Here is a 14,483-nt window from a genome sequence, read left to right as displayed (position 1 = left end):
TTTTAATAAATGTAACTCAACTAAATACATACCATCTACTCAGAAAGTCACCAACAGACTAGAAGGTGTTGAGTAGAAATCATTTCAATTTGTTTTTAAAATTTCCACAACCTTTTGGTACCTTTAATTCAGAAGATGGTTTGTCAAATATTTTGATGACTGCATATTTAGCTTCCTTCTGTAAGTTATGGATAGTTGAGGCTATTCTTTTCCTGTTTTATCTTTCTTAAGGAATGTTGTTACTCTTTTCAAGCTGCAACTAATTCTTCACAACAAACTCCATGAAGAGGTAAATTTATTGGGCGCCTGTTCCTGGTATGCCTATTTATTGAAAATTTGCTTACTTGAAGTTTGAGGATGGACAAAACAAGTTATACCTGTTTCTGTCCAATGAAAACTTTAATGCTGGTTTGCGGATTTGTCCTAGAAAATTATTCCATAAGAAATCATGCGACATAATCTTATTTTCAAATGTTTTCCTAATCAAAAACAGCAATGACACTTAGATGAAATGTTGTCAACTCTGGTGCTGGAAAAGAACTGAAGTAAGTGATTTCCAATTTAAGTTCTGATAAATATGTGCAACCAGGAAGTTTGAATAAACTGTTTTAAGTATTTCCTTTCCCCATTCATACTGCTAAGGATATCCCACCTTTACAGAACTGAATGAATTGTATTTTTTGTAAGTTCAATGATAGACCACTTACTGAGAACCAATCAGCAATACTTCTGAATATATCTTTTATTGTTCCTCGTGCTGCCACAGCTCTGCTCAGCTTGGTTATGATGCTTGCATAAGCAGTTAGGAGCACAATGTGCACTCTATCAGAATAAGATAGAAGGTCATTTATATAGTGGAAGAGGAATAGCCACAGAATTGAATCCTGTGACAGGCCAGTAGTAGTTTGTCCCATAATTTTGAGAGCTGCAAGCGCTCCCTAACATGGTCCTTTGCTTCCTAACAGTTAAAAATGAAGTGAACCACTTAGTCATTGAACCTCTAAAGCTATTAACTTCAACTCTCTCCAAAAGTATGTTGTGATGTCTCAGACAGATCTGGAAAAAGTCATAGTATGTGAAACCTTATAATACATTTACACACATCAAAAACAGTTTTGCGTCGCCTTGGTTTCCAGAACTCGAGAAGACAGATGTTGACTGTGGATATTGTATCACAGACAGAGTCCCTTTGACTGTCAGAGATGTCACTAAACCAGCGCAAGATGTAAACAACCATGCCTGAGGAGCGCCTATTAGACGGAGGAGGTCCAACAGCCAATCAGTTCTAGTCATTCCATCAGGAAGGAGGTACATGGCTTGTGTTGTCTGTAGTTCAATCATGCCTAGACAGTCAATACTGCAGTCCGCATTGTTACTTTGTGACAGGAAGAGCTATCAACAAGGGAAGTGTCCATGCATCTCAGACTGAACCAAAGTGATGGCGTCAGACATGGAGGAGATACAGAGAGACAGGAACCGCCCAAGACTACTACTGCAGTGGATAACTGCTACCTATGGATTATGGCTCGGAGGAACCCTGACAGCAATGTCACCATGCTGAATAACGCTGTTCGTGCAGCCACAGACGTCATGTTATGACTCAAACTGTGCATAGGCTGGATGATGCACAACTTTACGTCAATGGCGAGGACCATCTTTGCTATCACGACACCATGCAGCAAGGTACAGATGGGCCTAACAACATGCCGAATGGACCGTTTAGGATTGTCATCACGTTCTCTTCACCAATGAGTGTCACACAGGCCTTCAACCAGACAATCGTCGGAGACGTGTTTGGAGGCAATCCGCTCAGGCCGAACACCTTATACACAGTCCAGCAAGGAGGAGGTTCCCTGCTGTTTTGGGGTGGCATTATGTGGGGCCGACATATACTGGTGGTGGTCATGGAAGGCACCGTAATGGCTGTACGATACGTGAATGCCATCCTCCAACCGACAGTGCAAACAGTATCGGCAGCATATTGGCGAGGCATTCATCTTCATGGACGAAAATTCGAACCCCATCGTACATATCTTGTGAATGACTTCCTTCACGATAGAGACATCACTTGACTAGAGTGGGCAGCATGTTCTCCAGACATGAACCCTATCAACCATGTCTGGGATAAATTGAAAAGGGCTGTTTATGGATGACATGACCCACCAATCACACGCCAAATCGACGTTGAGGAGTGGGACAATCTTGACCAACAGTGCCTTGATGAACTTGTGATTGTATGCCACAATGATTACAGGCAAGCATCAATGCAAGAGGATGTGGTACTGGGCATTAGAGGTACCAGTATGTACAGCAATCTGGACCACCATCTCTGAAGGTCTCGCTGTATGGTGGTACCACATGCAATGTGTGGTTTTCATGGGCAATAAAATGGGCACAAATGATGTTTATGTTGACCTCTATTCCAATTTTCTGTACAGGTTCCAAACTCTCAGAACCGAGGTGATGAAAAACTTTTTTTGATGTGTGTATTTTAATACGTTGTCGGCGAAATAGCGGGTGGCATGTCAGTGTTTCTGGAAACCAAATTGCTACCGATTCAACTGCCGGGGCTGAAAACTTGATGCCCAAGGTATCATGGCATTCTCCATACATCTACGTCTATGTCTATACTCTGCAAACCACTGTGAGGTGCATGGCAGAGTTTATGTCCCATTATACTAGTTACTACGGTTTCTTCCTGTTCCATTCACGCATGGAGTGTGGGAAGAATGATAATATGAATGCCTCTGTGTGTCCAGTATGTATTCTAATCTTATCCTCACTATCCCTATGAGAGCGATACATAGGGGGTTGTAGTATATTCCTAGAGTCATCATTTGAAGCCATTTCTTGAAATGTTCTTAATACACTTTCCCAGTATAGTCTACGTCTATCTTCAAGATTCTTACAGTTCAGTTCCTTCAGTGTCTTTGTGACACTCTTCCATGGATTAAACAAACATGTGACCATTCTTGCTGCCATTCTCTGTACACGTTCAATATCCCCCGTTAGTCCTATCTGGTATGGGTCCCACACACTTGAGCAATGTTCTAGAGCTGGTCACACAAGTGATTTGTAAGCAATCTCCTTTGTAGACTGATTGCACTTCCCCAGTATTCTACCAATTATGTGAAGTTTACTACTTGCTTTACCTATAACTGAACCTATGTGATCATTCCATTTCATATCCCTACCAAGTATTAAACCAATACATTTGTATGGGTTGGCTGATTCCATCAGTGAGTCACTGATATGAAAGTCATAGGATACTATTTTTTTTTCATTTTTTGATGTACAAAATTTTACCTTTCTGAACATTTACAGAAAGTTGCCAATCTCTGAACCACATTGAAGTATTATCAAGATCTAACTGAATATTTATGAAGCTTCTTTCAGATAGTACCTCATTATATATAACTACATCATCTGCAAAAAGCCTGATTTTACTATTAATTTTGTCTGCAAGGTCAATAATACATAATATGAATAGCCAGGGTCCCATCACGTTTCCCTGGGACACACCCAATATTATGTAGAATGTGAGAAGCTTCTGGAATATTCTGCATCTGCTGCCATTGTTTATTGGCAGTCTAACTTCCCTTTCTACATCCAGTATTTACAAACATGCTGTGCCTTGTAAATAACCATAATATCTGTGTTTTACGCTAAGTGAAATTTCAGTCTTCTTTGTCATCACTAGGGCTGGAGGCTGCAGGTGACAGAAGGATAGTGGAGAGTGCAAAGGGGGTGGCAATGGGTAAGCGCACCACTGCAAGTGGAGGTCCATACCCGGAAAAATGTCGTCACCAACCCTGCCATCCGACTGTCCAGATGCCAGATGACCATGACAGTGATTTCATGATAGTGTGTGGATGTAACTGATTCGCATTGCGGGTCATATGCTTCCTATCAACATCCACCCCAAACAACTGGCAATCTTTGTGGTCCACCATAACACATGGCAGCCAAAGGAGTGGCCTTAACAGCAGCTCTGGGAGGAAATTGTGGTGGGCTGCAGCAGTCCATGGCATGCAACTAAGGGTGCAACAATTCCAGGAGACCCTGCGGCTGGTGTTCAAGAGAACATTCCACCAGGTTGCACCTGTGGACCACTGTCACCTAAACAATGCATCATTATGAGGAGAAGCAGACACTGACTTCTTCATTTGGGTCTTAAAGGTACAAACAAAACAGTTCACCTCCGAGTTAGAAGCGGGGTAAAACAGAGCGGTAGTCAGATGCTGGATATCATTGTGAATGCAGAAGTCTTCAAACTCCCATGACACAAACTGCCTACCACTGTCGGCCATGAGGATCCTCGAGCTTCTTCAATGGCTAAAATAACGGACAATGTGCAAACAGTGGCAATCATCGATGTGGAGGAGATTTTGGTTAAGTACAGGAAATTTAACAATATCTCGACCAGTAACAACCATGTGCTGACCAAAAAAGGATCTGTGCAATATATGAGCACACTGCCCCAACGGTGCCCCAGGACTGCCCAAGGAATGAACTAGCACAGTAGTACAGACTGATTTTGTAAATAGGCCCCACAGGCCTCCACCAAAAGTTCTATGTCACAATCGATCATTGGCCAGTAGACACGACATCACACCAATGACATAATAGAGTCATATCCATTGCAATACACACAGCACCTAGAGTATGCAAGGGCACCACACCGCTGGTATGACCTCTCAACAGCACAGCTCCTCCGTGGCAAGTAGGAGGACTCTCTGGACAACATTGAGCTGATCACATTAGAGGAGAAACATATGCCATGTCCAACCCGCTCCCAAAGAGAGGCACTACAGCTGACCCATCTGGGACACCAAAATGATTTTCCATAGAAGCAGTCAGCACCCACGGCTGTAGTGACCTCTCGTGCTGTCAACGGAAACTCCCACAATGTGTGCTGTAAGGCACCATCCATCATGAACATGAGAGTCTCCTGCTGGTTGAACTGTAGCTGGGACAGCACATCAGCATTGGCTTGCTAGGCGGTGGAGTGGTAATGAATGTCTTAACAATAGATACTGAGAAAGAGGGTCCACCATTTGCCATCAGCGGCCAGTCCTATCATGCAGTTTGGTACAAGGGTCAAATAAAGAAACCAGCGGCTTGAGGTCAGTGATGAGGAGGAACATTGCTCCATATAAGAAAATGTGAAACTTTTTAACACTGAAAATAATAGCTAGCACCTCCTTTTACAACTGTGAATAATTACGCATGGCAGCAGAAAGCATCTTCGATGCATATGTGATGGGCTATTTGGTGCCATCAAAGTTCTGATGGAGCAAGACTGCACCAATGCCATACTGGAATGTGTTACAGGCCAGGATTAAAGGATTACCTGGTGTGAAAGAAACCACACATGGCGCAGAACACAAACACTGCTTGAGAGACTGACAAGCCACCTGAAAATCTGTAGAAAAGATAAAGTTTAACACCCTTCTGGCGAAAAAGGAAACAGGATGACAGATGCGCATGGCCAGGAAAAGAACTGAGCATAGCTCAAAATCTTACTCAAAATAGACCGGAGCTACACTGGCAAGCTGATGATGGCAGTGATGTCGTTGTCCATGGGAACGAGGACATCTTTGGTAGGCACATGTCCAAAAAAATGCCTCTTTGGAGAGAAAAACTGCACTTTTCCAGCTTGCAATAAAGAACATTTTCCAGGAGGTGCTGGAAAACTGATTGAAGGTTTCGTAAATGTTCCTCTACAGTAGGGCCCTTCACCCAGATTTCATCAAGGTAATTGATGCAATGGGAAATGCCCTAAATCAACTGCCCCAAATAGTGTTGATAAATTCCTGGTATGCATGAGACTCTGAAAAGCAAGTGATTAATTCCAAAAGGTAAGTTATTAAACTGGTAAAGCCCAAACAGGGTGTTGAGGACCAAGAAAGTCCAAGAGGCTGCGTTCAGCAGCAATCTTAGGCTGCACAAGTTTATGTGTGAAAAATATTGGCCCTCCAACAACTTTACCTTGCACACTGACCACCTGTTTAAAATCACTGGACTAGCACACGGCACTGTTGAGTTTTTGAATTACTACCAAAAGGGTAGTCTAATATCTCAATGGAGTAAGAGAGATTGAGCACTGATCCTGCCAACACTGCAACTCAGCCTTTATCTTCTTGTCGTGCATGGCAAAGGGAATGGGGCCAGCAGCTTAACAGAAATGGCCCACAGTTTTCTCCAATAGTGGGCAGTATGACCACAGTGAGGAGTCCAAATCATGATAATGTACCTCGTCAACAATTTGGAAGCCAAAAACAGAAAAAGCACAAGCCCAAATACATTTTGTGCCAACGATGAATTGACCACTAACAATGTACGTCGCTGTTCCCAATTCACATAAAGTGCGGAGACAGAGAATTCCCCCCACAAAAGAATGCACTATTTACTATAAGACACATCCCAATGTAGCACCCTTTGCAACTCTGGGCACACCAGGAGCCTGCACGTATCTTAATTAATGAGGCTGACCATCACTCCCACTTCACCTAGAAATTCAACCAGCCACCTCCCCACAAATGTAAACAAAATACACTGGGATGAACATGTGAAGGCTGCCCCATGGGCCCAGTGAAATCACAGGGCCATGCAATATCTGACTTGCACTTGCTGACTGTCACAAACTGCTGCCAAATGGCCTATGTGACAGCATACCCCACACAAGGCTTATACATACAGTCAGTCTCGCTGAACCTGCAACAAATGACAACAGGAAGAGGACTGCTAGCTCACCAAACAAGCAGAAGAAGAATGATGCTGAGGATCTGAAAACCGACAAGAGCGGGAAGCATGATGCTGTGACTGTCACGCATTCACCAAGTTTGGTGTGGGTGAAGGCAGGCAATGAAGCAAGGCCACTGTGCTGAACTTGAGTGTCAACAAAATGTAATTTGGCGGTGGTGGGACCACGGGGTTTACCTTTGGGGCCATTTTCCGTGCACAGGTAATTGAGCCACCTCCTAATTAGAAGAAAGGATGTCCGCTGCCGACGCTATCAGCTCATGAGTCTCCAATCTGGGCAACATTGGCTAAAAAAGGATCAGACAGGGTCAACATCATGGTCTTAACCTCAAGATGTTAACCAGGCTAGTGAGTCTGCATAAGAGGTAGCATATTTAGGACACTAAAAATGACACTTGAAAGAGAGAGCCTGCAAATCAGTGATCCAGGCTGCAAACAACTGTCCAGATCACTTGTGGGGCAGGGTTAACTGCAACCATTCTGTCACCACACGGGTTTCATGTCCAAAATACTGTATCAGCAAGTGACAAACCTCATCAAAGGGGAGTTTCTTGAGTTCAGTGTCGGGCTCAATTTTGATTACTTCTTATAAACCCACTCTGATGGACTACAGCAAGGCTGTCTTATATACTGGATCGTTGATATTCCTTGCCTGGCAGTGGACCAAGAATGGGGGCGAGTAATTCTCCCACCTTTCTGTAGACTCACTGAATCCAGCAAGCATTGTCAGGGCCAATGGGGATGGAGTTACATTCAAGTTAAGCATGTTCAAACACACAGACACAATGATTTTAGAGTTTTATTATTAATATAGATCTTATTTAAATTGTGTAAAGCTCAGTTTGTGCTTCATAGTTTGTACAAAGTAGTATGAAATATTACTTCTCTCAAAGTAAAATAAAATATTACACAACATGCCAATGCTACAGTAGTAACATGTGCTGTAATTAACACTCACATAATCAAGAATAATATCCTCTGTACACTCCCTGGGTAATGGTGATGGTATTCGAATGTTGACTTGATAGTTCTTTTGGTCTAACTGCAGGGGTTCTGGTGGAGGCATCTTGTACATGTTGCGTACAGGATCCTTTGCATTTTGTTCCATTACATCCTCCGTAGGTGGTTCTGGCGTAGGTGTTCGCATCCTACAATGTACATCACATCATCACTACAGCTGTCAGGGATTCTTACTTCTATTAGCTAGAAAGTTAACTGCTAAGTAGAGAGAGAAAAATCATTGCCACTCCTGCGTAACTATGTTCGAACACAAATCATAAATAGCATGCAAAAATTTATGTGTACTCAGTGCTCACCAGTTTTCATGCGTTAATGTACCAGGGCACACTGTAAATATTATGTCATTTCTCTTGAAAGCAAGCCAGTAATTTCAATAGAATTATGCTATTTCCCATTGAGTACAAGAAAGAATTAACCCTTAAATTAAGAATTTCTCTTTGAAGGCATGCTGGAACACAAATAAAATGGATGAAACCATGTTCTGTTCTGTAGTGCTCTCTCCATGATAATTTGAAATCAGTGTCTACTGCTGAAATGATAAGTCACCCTTGGTACACAGAGAAGGGACACAGCTGCCCATTTTTGATTGCGCATGCTCTGATGTTATGTCATCCCTTCCAGCACTTTGAGTGCTATGTTGTTCACAGCACCAGGTCAGTATTTTTCTGTGAAAGTGTTTGTGTAACATATCGTGTAAGCACAGAGTATGAGGAATTTTTGGGGAGCAGTTAACCTAACAGTGCCGTGTCCGAGGGATCAAGTGCTCTTACTGGCAATTTGTTGGGTCAGGTTCAATTCTCACTTCTACCATGATTTTTTTCATTTTATTTTTTTCTTTGCCATGTTAATGATTAATTACAAAATTCAAATATATTTAAACTTCAATTTATTTATGTAAAAATAATATATCCAATTTACTTTCAATTAATACCCTTATAAGTCAAAAGGTTATCGGGCACTAAATTGCAGCACATTGGTAAAATTTTGCACAAGCCACCAATGTGTGTACTCTTATGATTTTTCTACACTAAGAATGTGTTAATAGTGTGACCATGTTTATATACAAGGGCCGTTTGAAAAGTTCGTGCAAAAATAAAAACTACTAACATGGTTGGGGTAAACCTTTTTTATTTTTCAACATAATCTCCTCTTTGACTTATACACTTTGTCCAACACTGTTCTAATTTGCTGATTCCTTCCGAATAATAGGAATTATTGTCCAAGTCTGCAAAATAGCTATTAGTTGCTGCAATCACCTCCTCGTTTGAATAAAATCTTTGTCCCGCCAGCCATTTCTTCAAATTGGGGTACAAATAGTAGTCGGAGGGAGCCAAGTCTGGAGAATAGGGATGTGAAACGAGTTGGAATCCTATTTCCATTAATTTTGTGACCACAACTGCTCGGGTGTGTGCTGATGTACTGTCATTAAGGAAAAGGACATTTTTGCAGTCCAACTGCCGGCGTTTTTCTTGTAGCTTGGTTTTCAAATGGTCCAATAACAATGAATAATATGCATCTGTAATAATCTGTTTTCATCTACATGACTACTCTGCAATTCACATTTAAGTGCTTGGCAGAGGGTTCATCGAACCACAATCATACTATCTCTCTACTATTCCACTTCCGAACAGCGAGCGGGAAAAACGAACACCTAAACCTTTCTGTTCGAGCTCTGATTTCTCGTATTTTATTTTGATGGTCATTCCTACCTACGTAGGTTGGGCCCAACAAAATATTTCCGCATTCGGAAGAGAAAGTTGGTGACTGAAATTTCGTAAAAAGGTCTCGCCGCGACGAAAAACGTCTATGCTGTAATGACTTCCATCCCAACTCGTGTATCATATCTGCCACACTCTCTCCCCTATAACGTGATAATACAAAACGAGCTGCCCTTTTTTGCACCCTTTCGATGTACTCCGTCAATCCCACCTGGTAAGGATCCCACACCGCGCAGCAATATTCTAACAGAGGACGAACGAGTGTAGTGTAAGCTGTCTCTTTGGTGGACTTGTTGCATCTTCTAAGTGTCCTGCCAATGCAACGCAACCTTTGACTCGCCTTCCCCACAATATTATCTATGTGGTCCTTCCAACTGAAGTTGTTCGTAATTTTAACACCCAGGTACTTAGTTGAATGGACAGCCTTGAGAATTGTACTATTTATCGAGCAATCGAATTCCAACGGATTTCTTTTGGAACTCATGTGGATCATCTCACACTTTTCGTTATTTAGCGTCAACTGCCACCTGACACACCATACAGCAATCTTTTCTAAATCACTTTGCAACTGATACTGGTCTTCGGATGACCTTACTAGACGGTAAATTACAGCATCATCTGCGAACAATCTAAGAGAACTGCTCAGATTGTCACCCAGGTCATTTATATAGATCAGGAACAGCAGAGGTCCCAGGACGCTTCCCTGGGGAACACCTGATATCACTTCAGTTTTACTCGATGATTTGCCGTCTATTACTACGAACTGCGACCTTCCTGACAGGAAATCACGAATCCAGTCGTACAACTGAGACGATACCCCATAGCTCTGCAGCTTGATTAGAAGTCGCTTGTGAGGAATGGTGTCAAAAGCTTTCCGGAAATCTAGAAATACGGAATCAACTTGAGATCCCCTGTCGATAGCGGCCATTACTTCGTGCGAATAAAGAGCTAGCTGCAAATAAAACAGAAAGAAACTTCCACATGGGAAAAATATATTAAAAACAAAGATTCCAAGACTTACCAAGCGGGAAAGCGCCGGCAGACAGGCACATGAACAAAACACACAAACACACACACAGAATTATGAGCTTTCGCAACTGGCAGTTGCTTCGTCTTTTTTTTCCCCTAAGGGAAGTCTTTCCGCTCCCGGGATTGGAATGACTCCTTACCCTCTCCCTTAAAACCCACATCCTTTCATTTTTCCGTCTCCTTCCCTCTTTCCTGACGAAGCAACTGCCAGTTGCGAAAGCTCGTAATTCTGTGTGTGTGTTTGTGTGTTTTGTTCATGTGCCTGTCTGCCGGCGCTTTCCCGCTTGGTAAGTCTTGGAATCTTTGTTTTTAATATAAAGAGCTAGCTGCGTTGCACAAGAGCGATGTTTTCTGAAGCCATGCTGATTACGTGTCAATAGATCGTTCCCTTCGATGTGATTCATAATGTTTGAATACAGTATATGCTCCAAAACCCTACTGCAAACTGACGTCAATGATATAGGTCTGTAGTTAAATGGATTACTCCTACTACCCTTCTTGAACACTGGTGCGACCTGTGCAATTTTCCAATCTGTAGGTACAGATCTATCGGTGAGCGAGCGGTTGTATATGAGTGCTAAGTAGGGAGCTATAGTATCAGCGTAATCTGAAAGGAACCTAATTTGTATACAATCTGGACCTGAAGACTTGCCCGTGTCAAGCGATTTGAGTTGCTTCGCAACCCCTAAGGTATCTACTTCTAAGAAACTCATGCTAGCAGATGTTCGTTTTTCAATTTCTGGAATATTCAATTCGTCTTCCCTGGTGAAGGAATTTCGGAAAACTGCGTTCAATAACTCCGCTTTAGCGGCACAGTCGTCGATAACAGTACCATCGGCACTGCGCAGCGAAGGTATTGACTGCGTCTTGCCGCTTGTGTACTTAACATACGACCAGAATTTCTTCGGATTTTCTACCAAATTTCGAGACAATGTTTCGTTGTGGAACCTATTAAAGGCATCTCGCATCGAAGTACGTGCCAAATTTCGCGCGTCTGTAAATTTTAGCCCATCTTCGGGATTTCGCGTTCTTCTGAACTTCGCATGCTTTTTCCGTTGCCTCTGCAACAGCGTTCGGACCTTTTTTGTGTACCACGGGGGATCCGTTCCATCTCTTACCAATTTATGAGGTATGAATATCTCAATTGCTGCTGCTACTATATCTTTGAATTTGAGCCACATCTCGTCTACATTCGCACAGTCATTTCGGAAGGAATGGAAATTGTCTTTTAGGAAGGCTTCTAGTGACACTTTATCCACTTTTTTAAATAAAATTATTTTGCGTTTGTTTCTGATGGATTTGGAAGAAATGGTATTGAGCCTAGCTACAACGACCTTGTGATCACTAATCCCTGTATCAGTCATGATGCTCTCTATCAGCTCTGGATTGTTTGTGGCTAAGAGGTCAAGTGTGTTTTCGCAACCATTTACAATTCGCGTGGGTTCGTGGACTAACTGCTCGAAATAATTTTCGGAGAAAGCATTTAGGACAATCTCGGAAGACGTTTTCTGCCTACCACCGGTTTTGAACAAGTATTTTTGCCAACATACCGAGGGGAGGTTGAAGACCCCACCCTTTTCCAGATAGTTGACAAGGATTATCCTTTGTGAATCTCAGAAGAAAGTCACCATAACCTTTCCAGCCAAAGGAATGGTCTTTGCCTTTTTTGGTGCAGATTCTCCCTTGGTAACCCATTGTTTAGATTGTTGTTTGGTCTCAGGAGTATAGTAATGTATCCATGTTTCATCCACAGTGGCAAAACAATGCTTAAAGTCCTGCGGATTTTTCCTGAAAAGCTGCAAACCATTCTTCCATTTTTTGTCAAGTGTGAGTAATCGCAGAACCTATCTTGCAGATAGCTTTCTCATGTCCAAATGTTTATGCAAAATATTATGTACCTATTTATTCGAGATTCCCACAGCACTAGCAATCTCACGTACCTTAACTCTTGCCTGCTCATTGCCTGCCACACACAAAGCAGCTGATCTCTCATCATCAAATTTACAGCTTCAACTATGCAATGCTGCAGACATAGGGGAGATAAAAGTGCTGTCTTTTATGTAACCTCACAGATAAAAGTCACAAGGTGTGAGGTCTGGTGACCTGGGAGGCCATCAGCAATGAAGTTCATCCTCTGCTTCCCCTTTTCCAATCCAACGTCCTGGAATATTGTCATTCAGGTAACGTCAGATGAATGTACAGAATTTCTCTAAGCATGTTCAATGTGTCAGGCATAGGGGGGATAAAAACACAGTCTTTCACATAACCTCACAGATAAAAGTCTGGAAGCCACTGTCGATTAAGTTCATCTTCGGCTCCTCCTCTTTCAATCCAATGTCCTGAAATTGTGTCATTCAGGTAATATCATATGAGCTTACAGAATTTCTCCAAGCACGTCCGGCATTACCTGAGTTGATCCAAACAGAGCCCCACTTATTTAAACAAGACTTATTGAACAGGGTGTAGCATGTGCCTCAGAAGTTGCCAACTAACGAATGTTTCATCTGAACTGCCTCCCTCTCATTCTCATATAGCACGTCTTACAGTGGTTGAAGTAATTTTTAATAAAATTTTGTACAGTGCTCTCACAATAGAGGCACATTAGTCACGATTCCCTGAGACACATGAAATTACACCACCATCCAGTACAGTGGCACATGTGGCTTACTAAATAAAATAGAATATTTTAGAACAGAACCTAACAAGCATTACTCTCCCATTTGACTTCAAATCAATGGCTGATACTGGCTAAATATTATGCAAAATATGACAATGGATGGCACTCAACCACTTCTAATAATACCACATTATTTAAAGTTGCAACCATAAATTGGGTGAGATGTTATTATTACACAAATTTCTTTGAAAATGCACCAGACCCAAGTTGTTATCAGAGAGTAAGAACTATAACTGTAAAATAACCTGTGGAGGTCTTTATGTCGCCTTATAGCGAGGTACCTGTTAGTAAACATACCACATACTCACTTTGGTACAAGGTTTGTGTTATGTGGCTGATTAGCCATCCAGGCACGGCACACTGGGTACAATGGAGCATCCTCCTTGAACTGGGCCAGGTCAACACTTCTGTCAAACAGCTTCATCACATAAGTGTGATGGAAATCCCCTTCCTTAATGGTTTCACGTCGACGTCGCTTGCGCTGTGTCCGGGATCTGTTAATCGCTTCCCTGTGTACAAGAGAAACATTTATCTGTGTAAATGAGCTTATGTAAGGAAAAATAGCTTGTTTAACATTTTCAGAGACACTATCTGCAAAGCACACTTATAAGTATCGGTCCTAAGAATTAGCATTACATAACACAAAGACAGCACACGCAGTTTCAGCCTGCAAGTCTAAAAGAGCCCTAAAACAGTGATCTATCTTGGTAACATTGTTAACTGGCTTTTTGTAATGATTTATCTGTATTATCCAGAAACAGATAAGAAATATGCAATTAAAAAAGGAATAAAGGAAACAATTCACTGAAAGGCAGAAGCGCTGTGTCATCGACAGGTACACAAACGAAAGGTACAGAGCTTGGCTAGCTTTCGGAATGCACTTACTTTTTCTAGTTATAGGAAAAACATGCCTGTCTCCCTAAACTGTGTTTACACAACTGCCAGCTCTTTACTAGCCCATGGTGAGCCCACTGCAGAGTGTGTGTGTGTGTGTGTGTGTGTGTGTGTGTGTGTGTGTGTGTGTGTGCGCGTGTGTGCGTGCGCGCACGTGTGTCCGTGCGCGCGCGTGTGTGCGTGCGCGCGCGTGTGTGTGTGTGTGTGTGTGTGTGTGTGGAATGGGGTGAATACAGCCTCGCCACCTGTGGTATATGCATCTGCAGACAGGCAATACCCTCCACACTTGAATCACCAGCAGATTTCCAGTGTCATACCCCCCCCCCCTCCCCCCCCCCCCCCCACACACACACACTTGATCCTCATATCCATAACAAGAA

At 42.4% G+C, this 14,483-nt stretch overlaps 1 protein-coding gene across 1 annotated transcript in view; it reads right to left on the bottom strand.

The window, feature by feature from the left end:
• LOC126272601 (protein lin-37 homolog) overlaps positions 1-14,483 on the bottom strand; it is a 50,329-nt gene that overhangs the window by 13,455 nt on the left and 22,391 nt on the right. Inside the window, exons 3-4 of the mRNA XM_049975547.1 lie at positions 13,518-13,718; positions 7,724-7,913 (exon numbers count right to left, since the gene is read on the bottom strand). Of these exons, the coding sequence (XP_049831504.1) occupies positions 7,724-7,913; positions 13,518-13,718 (391 nt within the window). The remainder of the gene's footprint in view (positions 1-7,723; positions 7,914-13,517; positions 13,719-14,483) is intronic.

This window comes from Schistocerca gregaria, chromosome 1 (assembly GCF_023897955.1).
Source record: "Schistocerca gregaria isolate iqSchGreg1 chromosome 1, iqSchGreg1.2, whole genome shotgun sequence".
NCBI classification, from domain to species: Eukaryota; Metazoa; Arthropoda; class Insecta; order Orthoptera; family Acrididae; genus Schistocerca; species Schistocerca gregaria.
The sequence above is the reverse complement of the archived record's forward strand: the minus strand, read 5'-3'. Positions and strand labels throughout refer to the sequence as shown.